Source organism: Protopterus annectens, chromosome 14.part0, assembly GCF_019279795.1.
Source record: "Protopterus annectens isolate FY-2018-M chromosome 14.part0, PAN1.0, whole genome shotgun sequence".
Classification (NCBI taxonomy): Eukaryota; Metazoa; Chordata; order Ceratodontiformes; family Protopteridae; genus Protopterus; species Protopterus annectens.
This window is the reverse complement of record NC_056748.1, coordinates 1,099,035,155-1,099,055,784: the sequence shown is the minus strand read 5'-3', so window position 1 is coordinate 1,099,055,784 and position 20,630 is coordinate 1,099,035,155. Positions and strand designations below refer to the sequence as shown.

General features: G+C 43.2%; 1 protein-coding gene across 5 annotated transcripts in view; it reads right to left on the bottom strand.

The window, feature by feature from the left end:
- ZMIZ1 (zinc finger MIZ-type containing 1) overlaps positions 1-20,630 on the bottom strand; it is a 2,170,450-nt gene that overhangs the window by 447,064 nt on the left and 1,702,756 nt on the right. For all 5 annotated transcript variants that reach the window (XM_044056883.1, XM_044056886.1, XM_044056882.1 and 2 more), the window contains one exon: positions 17,472-17,577. In XM_044056883.1, coding sequence (XP_043912818.1) covers positions 17,472-17,577 — 106 coding nt within the window. The remainder of the gene's footprint in view (positions 1-17,471; positions 17,578-20,630) is intronic.

Here is a 20,630-nt window from a genome sequence, read left to right as displayed (position 1 = left end):
TTGGTGTTTTTGCGTGTCGGGGTTTTCAGGTAGACCCATATATATAAATATATATATATATATATTTATATATATATATATCAACCCATCAAAATTACATTTCAAGAAAACGTAATTTCGCAACCCCATTTTTCCGAAAGTGCATTTATTCAAAAATACACTTTCACGAAAAATCGAGTAAATGAAAAGCAACAGAGGTTGTTGTAGATCGCGCCACAGTGGGGATAAGGGAATATTCCCCTTTCCCGACCATATTGCGATCTCGGAGTTAGAATATATAAGTAGCGGGGGTTAGTGTTGTAATTTTTGGGGGGGGGTTGTGCTTTTCGTTCACTTGTTTTTTAGTGAAACTGCATTTTCAAATAAATGCACTTTCGGAAAAATGTGGTAGTGAAATACATTTCACTGAAATGCAACTTTGTTGATTCTTGTCCTCCTTCCCTCTTGTCACGAGTCAGAAATTGTACTGAATCAAAAGATCCAGCTTCCCAGCATGCAGCTGTGCTGTGTGAAATTGTACTGAATCAAAAGATCCAGCTTCCCAGCATGCAGCTGTGCTGTGTGAAATTGTACTGAATCAAAAGATCCAGCTTCCCAGCATGCAGCTGGGCTGTGTGAAATTGTACTGAATCAAAAGATCCAGCTTCCCAGCATGCAGCTGTGCTGTGTGAAATTGTACTGAATCAAAAGATCCAGCTTCCCAGCATGCAGCTGTGCTGTGTGAAATTGTACTGAATCAAAAGATCCAGCTTCCCAGCATGCAACTGGGCTGTGTGAAATTGTACTGAATCAAAAGATCCAGCTTCCCAGCAGGCAGCTGTGCTGTGTGAAATTGTACTGAATCAAAAGATCCAGCTTCCCAGCATGCAGCTGGGCTGTGTGAAATTGTACTGAATCAAAAGATTCAGCTTCCCAGCATGCAGCTGTGCTGTGTGAAATTGTACTGAAGCAAAAGATCCAGCTTCCCAGCATGCAGCTGTGCTGTGTGCAGCAGGGAGGTTGGGCAGGCTTTGGATAAGTCAAAAACAGTTGCTTGGACAATTACCTACTGCATGCCTTCCCCCTGGATGCTGCATGCATGCATGGGATGAGGAAATATGTGTACAGCATAATAGAAAACCATGATGCTTGCCTAGATGACAGCCTCATGATGGCCTATCTTCAGTTCAGTTTAAATATGTAAGAAATATGTAAGCTACTATCCCCTCCATCTGGAAAACATCCCATGTTATACCACTTCATAAAGGCAGCAGTTCCACAGAACTGTCAAATTACAGACCCACTGCCATTCTTTCACCACTGGCCAAAATAATGGAGAAGTGCATCCATAAACAACTCTTGCACTATCTCACACAGAACAATCTATTGGCTAACTCTCAGCATGGCTTTAAGCCACATCACAATACATCTTCAGCCCTCCTATCTTTTTCCAACGTCATAAACCATAACCGAAACGACAACAAACTATCCTCAGTCCTCTTCCTTGACCTCCCCAAAGTCTTTGATATGGTCAATCACCAACTACTCACACTCTGAAAACCATCTCGCTAGATAACCATGCTATCCAATGGTTTCAATCCTACCTAAATGGCAGACAACAGCCCATCCTATGGCAGGACAAATTATCCACTCTATTACCCCTCCCCCTTCATGTCCCCCAGAGATGTATTTAGTATCCCTTCTTTTCTCAATCTTTAAGAACAATCTTTACACTGCCATCCCAGATGCAACATGCATCCAATATGCTGATGACTCCACTCTGATCTGCTCGGCCTCCTCTCCAACAGACTGCTGACACTATCCCAGAAAACATTCAATACAGCTGAAAACGAGCTCACTAGCCATTATCTGCTCCTGAACACTAAAAAAAACCAAGCTATTACTTTTCTCCCCCACTAGTAGGTCCTCTCCACTTTCCTTTACTATAACATCTAGCAATGGTACTATTTCCCCAGATGCCCATACAAAACTCTTAGGAGTAATTATAACAATAAGCTCAAATTTGACATACATGTCAATCAAACTGTCAAAACCACTAATAAAAAAACTTGGCTGTCTATATAAAAATAAAACTTTCCTAACTCCATTAGCTAGAACTGCCATTGCCCGCACTCATTTACTTTCTACCCTTCTACATGCCTTCCCTATACTCACTAACTTGAACAAATCTGATATTAAAATCTCAATTACAACCACATTGCTAGATTTGCCACCGGTTCTGCATACAGGACACACCACTGTCATAACCTCAATCTTCTACGATAGCTAGAAAGTACAGCTGCGTACACTTACCATAAATGTAGATGTTCGAGTGTATTCACTGTTGCAGTCATCACATTTGTGTTACCCGCTTGCAGTAGCCCTCAGTCGGCCTGATTATCAAAGTCTTGGGTCCTGCATCGGTTGCTGTCTCATCTTCCGTGATGTCCAGTAGTCAGGGTTATAAAACATGCAACCGATGTCATTACATCAGTTTTTTTTGCCCCAGATGTCAGGTGCCCCCCCTGATGGGAAGCAATTAAATACATACATACATACATATATATATATATATATATATATATACATACACACAAGGTTATACCTTCAACAAAAAAGCAAATACACCAAAAAGCTTTTTAAGCACAGTAAAGGAGCGTAGAGGTATAGCCAAAAAAGAAAACAGGGGACTGGAGGGAGGGTAACCAGGACTGCAACAGTGAATACACTTGAACATCTACATTTATGCTAAGTGTACACAACTGTATAATGTTCTTTGTGTTTCACTGTTGCAGTCATCACATCTGGGTAGATTCCCAAAGCTAAGGATGGGAGGAGGAATTTAGATAGCATTAGGATCAGCTATAAGGCCATGCAAGACTGCATTGGCAAAGCCAGCTCTGGATTTAGACAAAACTGGCAAATGGTAATGCTCTGTGAAGGTATGTACAGAACTCCAGGTAGAAGCTTCTAGGATGTCTCTGGTAGGGACACCCCTAAGAAAGGCTGTAAAGGTAGATGCAGCCCTGGTTGAATGGGGCCTAATCCCCTGTGGGATAGGTTTTCCATGGTGCTTATAGCAGAAATGAATGCAATGGCCTATCCATTTAGAAATGGTTTGTTTTGAAATAGCCTTCCCCTCTGCCCCTGCAGCAAATGCCACCAGCAGTTGTTCAGATTTCCTCTGAGGTTTAGTCCTGTCCAAGTAAAATCTAAGTTGTCTGTGCACATCTAAGGAGTGCAGTATCCATTCCCCTTTATTCTGTGGATTAGAAAAGAAAGTTGGCAAATGAATGGATTGATTAAGAGCCACACTGGATACCACCTAGGAGGGATTGGTCCTGAGGGACACACTGTCCACATGAAAAATGATTAAAGGCTCCACTGTCATAAGGGCCTGTAATTCAGATACCCTTCTTGCTGAAGTGATTGCTAAAAGGAAAGCTGTTTTCCAAGAAAAGAATTTTAACTCTGCACTTGCAGCTGGCTCAAAAGGAGACAGTTTTTCCAATACAAAGTTAGGGTCCCAGGCTGGAGTTGGCCTCTTCTGGGTGGTCTTAAGTTTTTAGCCCCTCTGAGAAACTGCTTGAGCAGTGGGTGAGACAAGAGGGGTGGTTCTGTGTTGTAACGAGCTGAAATCGCTAAGGCGTGAATTTTGATGGAGGAAAAGGAAAGGCCCTTGTGAAGCATCTCAGTTAAGTATTAAAGAATTTGAGGTAAATTTGGCACTGCTGTGGCCATCCCCTGAGTTTGGTTCCAGGCACAAAATCTTTTCCATTTTTCAGCATAAGATTTTCTAGTACTAGGCCTCCTTGCCACCAAAATGACATCCAACACTTGTTTACTGAGGGATGGTAACGGGGATATTAGGTAATTAGCCAGACTGCCAGGTTCAGGGTTTGAAGCTGGGGGTGCAGAATCTGGCTCCCCTGCTGTGACAGCATGGTAAGGGTCTGAGGCAGGTGCCATGGGGCCAACCATGACACACTGCGCAAGAGGGGGTACCAGTGTTGGTGTGGCCAGTCTGGTGCAATCAGTATCATCCTTGGTTTGTTGATCTTTAGTAGTACTTTGGAGAGGAGAGGCAGAGGATGAAAGGCATAAACTGACAGATTCTTCCAGCTGAAGGACACAGCATCCACTTTCCAAACTTGTTTGTGGGGAGTCCTTGTGCAGAATTTGTCCAATTGGTAGTTCTGGGGGAGGCAAAAAGGTCTATACCTGGGCTCCCCAATTTATCAACATGTTGAAAGTTTTTGGTTCCAGTTTCCACTCGTATGGGTCCATTAGATTTCTGCTTAGTTCGTCTGCCAGTGTACTTAGTTTTCCTGGCAGGAATTGAGCCTGTAGATGCACTTGGTAGCTCAAGGCTGTGTTCCACAGAGCCATGGCTAGTTTGCAGAAGGGGTAGGAATGGGTACCCCCCTGCTTGTTTATGTACCACATAACAGTGGTGTTGTCCGTCTTTACCATTAATTGTCCTGGAAGAATGTGGTCCTTGAAGGCTGTCAGAGCATTCTGTACAGCTAACATTTCTTTTTGATTGATATGTAGGTTCATTTGACTTGGGTTCCATTTGCCCTGAATGCACTGCCTTGCCAGGTGAGTCCCCCCATGCATAGTCTGATGCGTCTGTTGTTAGGGTTTGGGTGGCGGGGGGTAGAATGAATGGTAGTCCCTTGTTTTGGTGGCAGGCCTCCACCCACCAAAGGAATTCTAACCGTAGGCAAGGTATGATAGGAATCATTGCTTCTAGATCCTGAGAATGTTGGCACCATAGGCTTTTTAGATACCACTGTAGTTTCCTCATATGCAGCCTTACATATTGAATTATTAGAATGCATGAGGCCATGAACCCTAAGGCTTGCAGTATTTGCCTTACAGATAGCAGGGTTTTTGTGGCCACTAGTTTGAAGTAAGTTGTCAAATGGATTTGTTTCTCTGGCGTGAGGAAAGCCATCTGGGAAGTTGTGTTCAAGCTTGTTCCCAGGAATATAATTTGTTGACAGGGTACCAGATGTGATTTCTTTTCGTTTATGGTGTACCCCAGACAAGTTAGCACCTTTTGTACAAATGCCAGATGATTCAAAAGTATGTCCTGGCTTTCTGCCTGAACTAGACAATCGTCCAGGTATGGGTATATATGAATATTTCTTTTCCTGCAAAATGCAATGACTGGAGCTAGGCACTTTGTGAATACCCTGGGCGCAGTAGATAAGCCAAAGGGCAGTACAGAGAACTGATAGTGCATGCAGCCTGCTTTGAAGCGTAGGTATCTTCTACAAGATTCCCTGATTGGGATGTGTAGGTAGGCTTCCTTTAAATCCAGTGTTGCCAAACAGGCATCTTTGCCTACCATGGGAAGCAACCGGTGAAGAGTTAGCATCTTGACTTTTGGAATCACCAAAAAGGTGTTTAGGACAGAAAGGTCCAGGATAAGGCACCATGAGTTGTCTTTTCTGGGTACCAGAAAAAGTCATGGGTAGAAACTTTGTCCCTTTTCCTCTTCTGGTACAGTCTGAATAGTCTCTAATCTTGAGAGAGTACTTTTGAGCCTCTGCCCACTGATTTGGGGGTAGATCTGGCCAACTGTTTGGAGTTGGTAACGTGTGGAAGTGAAATCTGTATCCTTGGGAAACTACGTTTAAAACCCATTTGTCCTGGGTAATAAGTTCCCAATTTTTTGCTTGCAATCTTTCCCCCTAAAGGAGCAGTCAGTTGAGAAGTGTTTGGAAGTTTTAAAGTTAAGTCATTGAGACAGTTTACCACAGGGGGGGAGTCTTACTACTCCCCGATATGGAAGTGGGAGCTCCCTCACTGCTTAGTCCTGTGCGTACCCTGGGACTGAGTCCTGGTTGTTCTGCTGGTTCTGGGTTTGAACTGAGAAGGCCTGGAAGAGGCAGGAAAGGACACATTTTTTGAGGGCCAATGCCTACTAAATCTTGGGAGGCTGCACTTGTAAGAAATCTTTAACAGTTTGCATAGATTTAGCTTTTTCCTCAATCTTTTTAAGAACTTCTTCTGCTTTGTTGCCAAATAGGCGGTCCTGATTTAAGGGAGCATCTAGCAATTTAGTTTTAACATGATCTGGCAAAGATTGCTCCTTAAGCCAAGCATGCCTTCTAATTACAGACCCGGTGACAGCAGCCCTGCAAGATGCCTCTAGTGAATCAAAACCACATTGCAAAGTATGTTTTTCAACCTGTTCAGCAGAATGCATAAAATCCTGTAAATACTTATTTTCAGCACAATCAGGAATCAACATCATTTTCTGTTTAAGCAATCCAATAATATGCTGCTGATACTTTAACATATGAAAAAAGAAGTTATGTACTCAGCAGAGCGTTCTATGTGAGTTGTTCATCTCGCCTTTATTCTCACTGATGGGTTCGGAGCTGATCCTTGGCTCCGACACGGCTGATAGGAAAGTGCAAGGTTTGCCTGTAGCTCGAGACCAAGCACCTTATCCCATGATGCACTGCTGGAATTACCTCAGATCTTGTTTGCTGCATGTATATATACCCCTGTAAGGGGTGCACTCCCCAAGAAGGAAGAAGAAGTATTGAACAACCAAGATGATACTAGCCACTAGGTCAACTATCAGCCAAGAGGAGGTTGGAGGGAGGGACATGAGAATTTATTTATATGAAGTTAAATCTCGCCGTTTATTCTCACTGATGGGTAGCGTCCCTAGCACCCGCAATCTTGGGTGGCTCACGGGAGTACATTTTTCAGGACCGTAGAACCAAAAGAAGACCTGTCCCTGGAAGCCTTATCTACTTTGTAATGAGTGACAAAGGTATGAGGCTTAGATCAAGTGGCTGCAGCACAAATGTTATCAAGGGGCAATTTAGCTTGAAAAGCAATATACGTAGAAACGGCTCTGGTTGAATGAGCCTTTACTTTGTGTAGCAAAGGTATGTTAGCTGTTACATGAACAAATGAGATACAATCCGATAACCATTTTGAAATGGTTGTTTTAGCCATTGGTCTACCTTTTCTGGCCTCCGAAAAGGATACAAAGAGTTGATCTGATTTTCTAACATCCTTAGTTCTATCAAGATAGAATCTGAGCTGCCTGTGCACTTCAAGTTTGTGCAGCATGTATTCTAATTGGTTGGAATGGTTGGGAAAAAAGACTGGCAACTCAATGACCTGATTGATATTTGACTCAGAATAGACTTTAGGCAAAAAGAAGGGGTTTGTTCTGAGTAATATCAGCATGCAAAATCATATAAGGAGGTCTGATAGATAATGCTTGAAGTTCTGACACTCTGCGGGCAGAAGTAATGGCCACTAGAAAAATAGTTTTCCAGGACAAAAATTTGAGATCACAAGATAATGCTGGTTCGAAGGGGGGAAGAATTATTTGAGATAGCATAAAATTCAAATTACAGGGAGAATAAGGGATTTTGACAGGAGGTCTCAGGTGAAAAACACCTTTGAGAAAAACCTTAGATAACTTATGGGCCATAATATTTAACCCATCCAATCCAAGGTGGAAATTAGATATGGTGGCTAACTGAACCCAAACTGTGGCAGCTGCTGCTCTTCCTTAAAGATCATTGTCAAAAACTCTAAGATGGACGACAAAGGAGCTCGGAAAGGGTAAATTTTTTGTATACTGGCCCAAATGGAGAACCTTTTCCACTTACTGCGATATAGTTTTCTGGTGGATGGCTTATGAGAAGACAATAGAATTTCTCTTGTGTCATCTGAGAGTGAATGAAGCCTGGCTATTTGGGGAAGTGGATCAGCCAGGCAGTCAGCTTTAGAGACTGCAATGAAGGATGGAGGTCCACTGATGTGTGTGTCAGGAGGTCTGGAACTGGGTCCAGGATCCATGGATCCTCCAGCAGATGATGGTGAAGAAAATGGAACCAAATCTGTTGAGGCCAATGAGGGGGGCTATAAGGATAACAGTCCTTCCCAGCGACTTTGCTTTCTGTAAAAACCTGGGTATCAATGGAATTGGAGGGAATGCATTTAGGAGACCTGGAGGCCAATCGCGTACAAGTACGTCTCTCGGGGGATGTCATGGAGGTGGTATCAGGGCAAAGTAGCTTCTACATTTGGTATTGATGTGACTGGCAAAGAGGTCGCTGCAAAGCTGGCCCCATTTGTGGAAAATCATGCTCGCAACGTGTTCGCTGAGAGACCACTTGTGAGCGACCACTCGTGAGGCAACAGGATTGCCCTGCTCAGCTTGTCTGCTATCACGTTGCTTTTTCCCAGGATGTGCATTGCTACAGAAAACACTGGGATGACACAGCCCATTGCCATACCCTGAGGGCTTCTCGACAAAGGGGATACGACTTGGTTCCGCCCTGTTTGTTCAAGTACTAGACCACTGACATGTTGTCTGTCTGAATTGCAATTGTCCCAAGAGGAAGACAGTCCTGAAAGTACTGCAATGCCAGAAGTACTGCTCTCAACTCCAGAACACTGATATGCAGATGTGACTCTTGATCCGTCCATGTGCCTTCGGCAGTCTTTCCCTGAAAATGCCCCCCCACCCTATCAGGGAAGCGGCCGTAGTCACAGTGGCTACTGGGGGGGGGGGCACAAAGGGTCTTCCTATTGTGACATGAAGAGATGTCAACCACCACTGAAGGTCCCTCTTGCAAGAGTATGTGATGACAATCATATGGTTCATTGGAAATTTTTGGTAAAACCATTGAGCGAACAGGAGCCATTGAAGAATTCACATATGCATCCTTGTGAGTGGAATGTCTAAAATTGCTGCCATCAAACCTAATACCTTCAAGACCTCTGCGGCTGTAGCTCTGTTCTTCGACACCAATGAGTTGACATGTTGGTGAAGAAGTGAGACCCCTTCGACTGGAAGACATAGAGTGGTGGTTGAGGTATCTAACTCTGCTCCTATAAAGACGGTATGCTGGGATGGTGACAAGGCAGACTTTTCGAAGTTGACTGTAATGCCTAAGTGGTGGCAGAGTGTCAGAGTAGATTGTGGTGCCTGAATCAATTGATGCCTGGTGGTAGCGGTGAGGAGCCAATCGTCTAGATATGGAAACACCTGGAATCCTAGATGCCTCAGGTGAGCCGCGACCACTGCCATGCATTTGATGAGCACTCTGGGGGCTGTAGTGAGACCAAAGGGCAGGGCTCGAAACTGGTAGTGATTGGCTCCCAGCCTGTCCATCTTTATGTGGTAGTACGCGTCCTTGAGATCGATGGAGCACATCCAATCGCCTTTCCCTAGAAAGGGAAGAATGGCCTGAAGCGTGACCATTCGGATCTTCTCTTTTTTTACAAATTGGTTGAGTCTGCTGAGGTCCAAGATAGGTCTCCAGTCCCCTGTTTTCTTTGGAACCAAAAAGAATCTTGAGTAAGTTCCAAATCCAATTTGGTCTGCTGGGACTGGCTGGATGACTTTTTTTTCTAGCAACTTGCGGACCTCTATAGTTGCTTGTTCCCCAAGACTGGGTGGAACATCCGGAATTCTGTTGACAGGAGTGGGAGGGGAAGAGAACGGTATGAAATACCCTCTGGAAATGATGCTTTGTACCCAGGTATCAGACATTATGCTTAGCCAGGCTTCTGGGTAGAAAGATAAGCAACCCCAGACTGCCTTCAGAGCTGAACAGCCGGGTCTCCTTTCAGGAGCGCTGGTAGGGCTGACCAGAGAACTGGCCTCTGTCACTCTGCTGTTGCGGACCCCCCCCCCCTGCCACGCGGGCGGCGTATTCCATTATAACCCCCTCTTCTGCCTCTACAGGGGGTTTCTCCATGTGTGTCCTGAAAGGCTCCCTGTGCTTTTCGGAACCATATCTTTCAGCCTTTAGGGCCCTTGGGATAGGGCCAAGTAGGGGTAGAAAAATGGACTCCAACGGCAGACAGAGTATTGCCTTCCTGCTCACACCTGATAAGAGTTTCCTTTACCTTGGGCCCAGGACAGGGATGAGCCATCAAGGAAGACTTGAAAGGCTCCGCAAAGGAACAGAGACGCATCCAGGCTTGTCTACGCAGGGCAACACCTGAACTAGCGGCTCTACTCGAACCATCAGCTGCGTAAGATATGAGACGCATGGACGAGTTCACAATCGAGTTTAGGGTAGCGAGCTGGGTGTGCCGGCAACCCCTGCAGCTACCGTACCCTGGAGAGCATCTCCTAGCTCTTTCAGGAGATCTCTTTGTAGTCTTGTAAAATGGGTTAAATAGCTCAGTGATTGAAGGGAAAAAGTCGCTGAACTAAACATGCATTTGCCATATCTAGCCATGATCCTGGAATCTCTGTTAGGAGGATGGATAGATGAGGACTTCTCAGACGTTTCCTTTTTGGTAGCTGCCGCCACCATGGCATCAACAGGCACTCCCCCTTAGTCAAAAAAGCTTTGTCCACTGGGGCAGAGATGAACTCATTTGGCTTCCGAGGTACAGGTTCCATGGCCTCCGGAGACTCCCATGCCTTACGAAAGATCAGCTCCATGAGCTCATTGTAAGGCGGAGACACCCAACAGTTGGAAGGTTGAGACCCAAAAGCCTTCAAGAGCACTGACTCGTCATCAGTAGGGCTTTTGGACTGCCAACTGCCCCTCTGATTAAGGATCTAATCTCCGCAAAGGAGACATCCTCAGAGGGGGATCAAGGGGACCCTTCTGACTCATCCAAGTCAGTGTCAGATGTCAAAGACTCCTGTGGGGAGTCCAAGTGCCTCCTCTTGCACAGTCTCTTCCTGGGTACCTCCTCAGTGGGGGCATCTGGGGAGGTCTCAGAAGAGCAGGGGGCACCCTGTGGGGCTACTTGAGGCTCAGGGTCTCTATGCTTGGGTTGACCGGTAGAAGCAGGAGTGGACACAGGTGCTTGAGGGGAGGAGGAAGCCAGACCTGATGCTGATGATGTCTTTGGAGACAGGACTCTCTTCATGGCATCAAACGCACCATGGCTCAACGAGAAGGGGTAGACGGATCTGAAGGGACCATCCGATCCTCCCGCACAGAGGCCATGGGCTCCGAGCCCGAGGTAGGAGCCGAGCTCATCTGAGCCAAAGCCCCGGGAGGAAGAGTCGGCACTGACAAATTGGTACGACTACCCTCTCCAGACCTGACAGGAGAGTGTCGGCTCCTAGAGTCCCCTGTCGGCACAGAGGATGTCCGAGTAGATGGAACCAATAACACCAGAGCAGGTCTCGGCTCCACAGGCTCAACAACCATCAAGTCGGGGTTTTATGGCTCCGAAAGTCCAGTACGGCTCGGAGGACGGGCAGTCAAGTCCGGGTTAATGGTCTTCGGTTCTGACGAAGGCGTCAGAGCCAACAACAATTTGGCAAGCCTGGTGCCCATAAAAGCTTCTGCACCAACCGGTCCAAATCCAGACCTGAGAGGCTGACAGAAGACTTCGAGGAGTGCACAGAGGGTGCTGACTGGAACAGAGGAGATGAGGGAATATCAGAAACCGGCTCCAAAGCTTTGAGCTGGCTCCAAGCAGAAGGGACACTCAGTTCCGAGAGCAGTGGAACTGATGACCCTACACCCTCCATTTTTTTAGCCTTTTTTGATGCTTTGGAGTCACCTGAAGACTTGGATGACTTTGAGGATTTACTAGCACCATCTTGGTCAACCAGTGCTTCCGGGAAGGGGTGCTGAAGTAAACCCCTATCCACCAACTTCCTCCTTCTCTCTAAAAGTACCCTGGAAGAGGAGGAGTGACAGATGCTACAAGAGTCTTGGAGGTGTAATGCCCCTAGACAATAAACACACTGATCGTGCCCATCAGTGATATTTTTTGTCCACAATCCGGACATTTTTTGAAGCCAGATTTAGGATGCGGCTTTTCTTTGTCATCAGACATCTCTATTTTAAAATTAGACAAATTTAAACAATTGAAAAAACACACTCAAGAAATTATCTAACAAACTACTGCTAAGTATGTGGTTAAATACAAGGCCAACTCTATAGAAAAAAACCAAGCCAACATAGGCCACTTATCTAAATCTATAAACTATCCTAACAAGAAAGTCAAGAAAAAAGTTTTTAAAACTTGCAAACAAACGAATCTATCCAATAAAATTGGTCCGAGCTATCTGGAACACCGAGATATGTGCCGCTGCAAACTAGATCGGAGGTAATTCCAGCAGTGCATCATGGGATAAGGAGCTTGGTCTCGAGCTACTGGCAAATCCTGAGATCTCTGCATCAGAATCCTCATAGGTGGATATGGGTAAATCCTGGTCATCAGAGGAAACAGAAATCTCAGAATCCTGGTCAGAAGTATCATAAGCAAATTCAGTCCTAGATCTCTTAGAGGGGGAAGGCTGGCTTCCTCTGATTAAAGTAGTAAGATCTTCAGCCATTCTTATCATTTCTTTTTTAAGCACAAAGGCCTGACCATGCGGTCTGGTCGTCATTTTCCTAGGCATGGTTCGAGTTTTAGGCCTTGAAGAAGAAGATGGCATCAGTTTAATATGCAAGTCAGTAGGGCTGAATACACCCTCAGAAGCTGGTGCCTACACAGCGGCTCCAGACCCATCCAAGGTAGAGACATACACAGGTTCCACAGTTGAAACATCTCGCGGCATACCGGTCTCTGAATGGGTCTCAGTAGAGGCCTGTGAATCTGAAGTAGCAGGTATCAGGGGCTGCGAAAGCACCTCACTGAGTAGTGACGAACTGGCGACTAGCTTAGGAGAAGACTCGTCGGCAGCTTTGGACCTAGGCGGCCTGTCTCTGTCTTTATCTTTGCGGTTTTTTGGAATGTCGGTAGTCGGGTGGCTTACCAAAGACATATCTGGATAATTGAACCGAGTACCAAAATATTTAGAAGCATAAATATACCAACGACGAATAGTTTGTGGTTTAAATAAGGCACAAAACCGACAGCGAGGTACGTCGTGGTTAGGGCCTAGGCAAGGAATACAGTACAAATTAAAATCTTTATGAGGTATTTTCTTTCCACTAGAAATACAATTATTGACTTTTACTGACATCAGTTTAGAGCAAGAAAAAGTTTCCCCAATGGGGTACTTTGCTTTAGTTGAAGACTTCAGTTCTGAAACTCGAAAACGAAAATTTCAGGAGTCGGCCGACTGGCACTTGCGAACTGCTCACGGAAGATGAGACAGCAACCGACGCAGAACCCAAGACTTTGATAATCAGACTGACTGAGGGCTACTGCAAGCAGATAACCCAAATGTGATGACTGCAACAGTGAAACACAAAGAACATCTGCCCAGCTTACTTCAGTACAATCAACTTACAGTAGCACACAAAGTTATCTATCAAGCTGAAAATACTCCAGCACTTAAAAATATTATCAATCACTATAGTAACCCCAGGTCACTTTGTTCATCTAATAAACTCCTGATTCAAACGGTCATAACCAACAACTCAGCTGGTGACTCCCTGTTTGCCAACTCTGTTGGGAAAACTTGGCATTCACTTCCAGCTGAACTTACTTTAGAACCATCGCTAACTCTAGTAAAAAAAAGTCTCAAACGGTACTTTACAAGGCTATGTCCTTGTTCCATCCCCGACTAACTCCTTCTCCACTATGGTATTCTAAACAATACTGTATACAATAATTAGCTTCCCTTACAACTGAATGTCTGTATCATTGCTAATATGCAACAATGATAGACTGCAAATCTTTCTTGTCCTTTATGATGGTATTACTGTATACACTCTGTAAAGCATGCTTTACTACTATTGTTGAATAATTATCTGTATGTACTATTGGAGCTTTTCTACCCAGGCCTCCGCTGAAAATGGACATATATCCAGTCAGACTATCCCGGCCAACAAATGTAAAATAAATAAATAAATAAGAATATGCTCAAAGGAGTTAAATTTGGTGATTCTCAAGCAGGTTCAAGCTTGTGGGAATGAATGCGCCAGAGATGGCTCCTACCTAGTGGGGAGCAAATGGATTACATAGAAAGTATGAGGCTGATGACTGTCAGGAACAAAATCATTACAAAATGACAGGGAAACTGCATGCTCTCTAAGTATGTCCAACTACGTCAAGATCTGGCTGAAAGATTAATGTCTACCTGTGGCTTCATCTCATTTATGTTGTGAATTTGTTGCAGCAACAATCCTTGTGGTGAATTCAGCAGAGGCAATGGCATAGGAACAATCTGGTATTTCTAAAGTTTTCCTGCTTACTGGTTTGATGCACCTTCCAGACGATTTCAATACTAATCACAGAGCAATCTAGTTTCTCCTGTAATATCACTAGTGACAAACTGTAATTTTATACAATTCCACTTTTAATACGCATTTACAGTTAAAAACAAACAGATGTGAATGAAGTCTGCAAACAACAGGAAAGTGGATGGGGACCAGTTCACTGTTAATGGACCAATAAACAAGAGATACCTAACAATAATAATTTTGTTTTAAGGAAGGCAAAAAACACAACGTATAAGAAAGTTAAACACTTAACTTTTTAAGTGTGCAGCTCAGGCATGCTTTTGTTAGAAACACTTCAAGTATACTGCCAACTTGCCTTCTGAAAGTGAGTTTTTTTTTCTGTAAATGTTCTCCAGTTCTCCAACAAGTTGACATTGACAGTTATGCACTTAAAAGGCAGCAGTCTGCACAAGCAGAATTTCTTCAGTGTGAAACTCATGCAAGAAAGATTCAATTTCTTGCCTTTTCTTCAGTTACGGACCTCAGACCTATTTAGCATGGTTTAAATATGGAGATATCAAATGATTAGCAAAGCAAACGACAGCTTCAACTTCGAATATGCAAAGGGAGTTCTGGGATATGGATATAGCAAATGAGGTGGTGTGCCATAGATTAAGACAGGACACAGCAGGAGAATGGCCTACCCAGTGAAGCAGCAGGACTCACCTTTGCTGCCCGACAGCATTGGGTACTCTGATTCAATTCTTGGCTACAGAGCCTTTTAAACTAAATCTGCATTCCTTACTGCCCCCAAGGGAATTTTTGTCTGAGGTTACTGCTTCGTCCCACATCCTAAATACACACACACACAAATATAATGTTAATCCTGTAAATTGTTTGCAGGTGTGTGCAGATGGCGTGTCTGAGCTCTGCAATGAACTGGTGTCCCACTTGGACTAGTTCTCTGCTCTGCACCAGCTCCTGTGTCCCAGAAGAGACTACAGCAAGCATAAGAAAATGAAAGAATGAAGTAATGAGTGGCACACAGATGTAGCAAGCAACAGATCTAGACAAACACAAAAAAAGATAAAGGTCCAAAACAAAGGCAGCAGTTTTAAATATGCTGTGGTTCAAAGTTGCCAAGGCAATGTAATTTTCCCAGAGTTACAAGTTTTAGCAAAAGATGCCTGCTTCATATTCTATTCTATTTCTCTTTTTCTTTTTTCAAATTGAGCATTATGGCTGACCTTGAAGTTACCACCCCCTTCCCAATACTCAACAGAAACAAAATCTATTTTCCTTTACCTTCTGTTCTACATATCATAAGAATAACAAATAAGACCAACTGCAGGACAACTCCTCCTCCCTTAATACTTGGGTTAGGAGAAAAAAAGACTTTATTACCTGCCAGAACAAAAGTTATGCTGTTGGGAACAAACATCAAGGCAAGGACATGGTGAAGCCAGCTAAAAAACTCCTGCAGAAAATGGTTTGTGGACTTGATGGCTAAGGAAAGAAAGCATCAACAGATGACCCAGTCAGAAACTAGGCACGGTCAGTATATACCTCGTGCAAAGACCAGCATGAGCATAATATACTTCTATACTGACCTAGCAGATACTTAATACAGGAATCCAGGACCAAGGTGGCACAGAACCCACAACAAACACGACAACAGTTACTATACTTGGTCTTTATCACTAACTTTCTGCTCTCAGCAGCACTAGTTCTGTGTTTTTTAAGTTTTGGTTGTTGTTACAAGTATGAAAACCAATATAAAGGTTCCAAGACAAAAAAGAAAATATTGGCTGACTCAACTTTGTTAGACCCTAAATCGTGTAGTTCAGTTCCATAAAGTCTGACTTCGGGACCATGACATGGTACTAATGCCTTCAAACCAGAAACCATATTAGGCTTAGCTGGTTTAAAAAAGCTCTCAGATAGCCTGGGGATACTTATGCAATCCTCTCTATTCCTCATAAGACCCCATTCATTCTCATTCTCCTTGATGTCTTGCAAAGATGGATGGCAACTGCTGTCTACGGCTGACGGCACTCAATACATAAAACTGTCTTCAAGTGGTACTCAGACTAAACTGTGTAAGTCACTGAGGGTGCCCCAAAACGGCAATCTTTAGCTATGCAGCAACAGCGGTCAAAACTCACTTAAGTCTTAATTCCAAGACAGCACATGACAGTCTTGTTTTACAATAAAAGCCTTCAATGGGTGTGCGTGACATCAGAACAAAAATGGTAAATGCAGCAAAATACATGAACAAGGGCATATAAGGTGAAGGTAACAAATTCCTCATTATCTGAATTCAAACTGTGATGAGCTTGCTGGGCATGCATTGTCCTTTTTCCACATACTTACTCTGTCACACAAGGTTACATACATCACTGTGTACTGAAATGATGATCTAACATATTTTCAATATGATGTTATATAAACACAATTGCTACAAAGTTAAGCACTGCGTACATTTTCTTTCCAGCCCTAAAGTAACTCTAAAAGTTCTGTATGCTAAAGATTAACTGAACACTGGCATATGGCCAATGATACCCATGAAAGGAAAGTTTTGTGCTTCAAACTTTACAGTCTGTGTGGTGACGGTGTACAGTAAGAAACTGGCACATTAACTCAATGCAGTTCGTGGCTCCAAAGCCATGTCCAAGCTCTGCAACTGGGCCAAAGATCAAAGTCCTCTACAGGCCTTATACAGTGTGTGCTTGTTCCTGCCAAATACTGCTCCCTGCAGAGTGCTTCCTGACTTCTGTCATACTTGGCTGGGAAGCACAAAAAAGAACGAACAACAGTGCGGCCAGTAGTGTAAACGCCAGCAGCAAACCAGCTGCAGTTCAACTCAAATCCACTTGAAGCAATGCTACATCCGAGGGCAAACAGTGAATTAGGAAATGACCAGTCAATTAACATCCAAAGAACAGACAGCTTGGACTCTCAGAGCTGCAGAAGTACCATTGGTGTTTCAGATTTTGAGTTATTATTTCCCCTTGCGATAATCAAAATAAATCCCACAAACAGCACCCATGACTTGTGGCCCAATAATACAGTAATAATGTGATGATTGCATTTCTATGGGAAATAAGTCATATTAAACAGCAGGTCATGCAGTAGCACAGACACCCTACTGTGATAATCAGCCTGATGCTTCAAATCATTTCACTGTTAAAAGCGTTTCGCACAACCATGTCTTGATGACACATTGTACACGTGGACTACAGATGGAGAACTATTTCTTAGTGAGTAAAGTAAGTGGTCCCATCTGTACCACATTCTACCAAAAAGTATTTAGCCAATTAGCCAACATTCAAACTGAGCATCAGCCATGATCTCTCAGTAACTTGTCAAAAGCTGAAACAAGGACCATTTTACTCTTACCTGCTGACTTGGGTGTGAATTTGTCCCGGTTGGCTGCACATACAGCTAAAAGCCGATATCCAAGATCGAGGTCAAATCCTTGCTGTGCTGCTACTCTGCTCACAACCTGGTGGGAAGAGAAATATGAGAAATTCATCACAAAATGCTCTGTCAGACTCCACATGCCCCCCATTCAGACATAGTCATTTAGTATGGTAATACAATGTATATTGCCCTAAATTCAGCACAAACCTTCAGTCTAAAGTCAAAGAAATCTGTATCTTTACTTCTCTACTAGAACGCTAAAAGCATTACTCAGTTTCTTTACAGTAAGCAAACTGGATACCTACCTGTCACAGCAACAGTGGTTGTTGGTGACTTCAAAGCAAGGGGGGGCTGCAAGAAGCAATTGAATTAATTGGGTTTATTGGAATGGGGTGGGACTGTATTATGGCAGATCAACGACTGTTTAACCATGGCCAAACAACAAATGGTATCTGTCGCTTTCCTAGACACACTGCCTCAGTACACTCTCAGTACTTTTACTATTATCTCTGATATCCAGTTGTGATCACATAAAAATAATATTCACAGTAATTTAATTCAATTTGTTTTACTCGCACAAATGTGCATATTAGTTCTTTTAAGCAAGAAAAATAGTACTTTAACTGTGATCAAATGACAGCCATCATTTCTGAAGTACAGACAGAAGTCTGCTTTACCGTCTTAAAAGCAGCGTTCTAATTTAGTGCATGAACTGTTTATATCTCAAAATGCAAAAGCTCCTTCATACAAAATTTAGGATACATATTAAATAAAAAGCTGAGAAAACTTTCAACAGACTTAAGTCATCTTTTCTGTTTCAATAAGTTTTTGATCTGATTATTAATTTTCTCTCTAAAATTTATTGGACTGTATACCACAGATAAAAATAGGGGTTGTATCTCACTTTTTTATGCTTTCCATCTGAAACCACTTTCTCCGTAGCATAAACAAAAAGGTAGCAGCTAAATGCAGAACAATATATTAATTATTTGTTTGTGGTACATGCAGAAGATTTCTTACTGCTTATTTCATTTTATTTATATTTATTTACTGCAATTACTTAATTGTTGAAGTGTAACTCAAAGGACACTTTTCAGCCATGAATCAGGCTCCAAAAGATTAGAACAGATCAAAATGCAGTACAAAATACAAAAGTGATAACAGACAGCAATTATACAATAAATACTGCAATGGTGCAATAACAGCTGAGTGAGTTCATTATTACATACAGTGCTATACAACAGAAAACAGCAGTATGGAATGGAGTTGCACAACATTTCACTCACTACTCCTGGGAGCTTCAAGATCAGTACAGAACACAAACAAATAATACAAGAAAAATAAGTTATGTACTTTACCATAATGTTCCATCTGTGTTGTCCGTTTTCATTCTTCCTCAACTGATCTGATGGGTTCGGATCCAACTCAGCCATTGTAAAACCTTGTGGCAACCTTGAGCTCTTGAGCTTCTCATTCCCAGAATTCACCACCCCATTACCTCAGACCCCGTTTGCAGACTACAGAAAAAGACTATAAAAACTTTACTCATATAGAAGATTTTTCAAGCAGAAATATAGGAGATGAGAGAACCACAAATCTATATCTGGACTCATAAAAGGCAAGGGAAAACCCCAACGACTGGCTCAATCCACTCGCACTTCAGATAACACTGGTTGGGATTGGTGGGTGGGGAGTTGAGGAAGAATGAAAACGGACGACACAGATGGAATGTTGAGTACATAACGTCTTTATCGCATGTTGTCAATGTTCATTCTGTCCTCAACTGGTGGGACAGAGTCCCCAACTACTATAATCCCAGGGTGGCCATAAAAGATAATCCCAGGGTGGCCATAAAAGATATTCCTAAACACCACTGAGCCAAATTATGCCCTACTTGTAGAAACTAAGACCAGCTTGTAATGAGAGATGACGGTGTGAGGTGAAGCCCAAGTTGGTGCTGCACAAATATCATCCATGGAGGCTCTTGAATAAAAGGCTGAGGAAGCTGCTATTGCTCTTGTAGAATAAACACACAACTTCTTAGTTAAAGGCAAGTTCAATTTATCGTAATGAAAGAAATGCAATTAGTAAGCCATTTGGCTAGGGAAACTCTGACACTGGCTTGCCCAATTTCTTTTCCACAAAGGAAACAAATAAGTGATCTGAATTTCTGAAGTCTTTTGTTCTAAGTAGAAATGCAATTGCTTATGCACATCTAGTAAATGCAACAAATATTCACCTTTGCTTGTAAAATTTTGTAAGAAAACTGCTAGGTCAATAGATTGCTTAATATTGGATTCTGATACAATTTGGCCAAAAATGATGCATTAATGAGTAATGCAACTCCATCTTTAAGAAAAATTAGGTATGGAGGTTTCACCAACAAAGCTTGAATTTTTGAAATTCGTCTGACAGAAGTAATGGCCACCAAAATCAAGGTATTCCAAGACAGAAATTTGAAATCACAAGTACTTGCAGGTTCGAAGGGTGGAAGAAAGTACAGTTGTGTACCTACCATAAATGTAGATGTTCGAGTGTATTCACTGTTGCAGGCATTACACTTGGGTTATCCTGCTGGCAGGCTACCTGCAGTCGGCCTGAATTCCAAAGTCCTGGTCCAGCGTTGGTTGCTGTCGCCTCTTCCCTGACGTCAGTGCGCCAGGGGTATAAAAGATGCAGCCAACGCCATTTTCTTCAGTTTTTCTTGCCCCAGATGTCAGGTTCCCCCAAAAGGGTAGGCTAAAAAATAAGAAGTTATGTACCTACCACAACGTTCCATGTTAGTTGTCTTCTTCTTGCCTTCTTTCTTGCTGGTTGAGTCGGCTCCGACTCGGCCATTTTCTAAAGCTCGGGAACTACTTACTGGCTTGAGGCCTCCCTATATCATACAATGCCTGGGCCAGACTCCCAGATCTCGTTTGGAAGACCTAGCACCATAATAATACAAGAGGACAACTGTCCCAATAGCAAGACTTCAGCTACAGGGCTGAAGAAAAAGGTAAAGACTCAGCCAGTGACAAGACTCGCAGGACGACTCTTCTCGGTCCATCTAGGCTAGGGGGAATGGAGGGTGGGACGCAAGAAAGAAGGCGGGAAAAAGACAACTAACATGGAACGTTATGGTAGGTACATAAC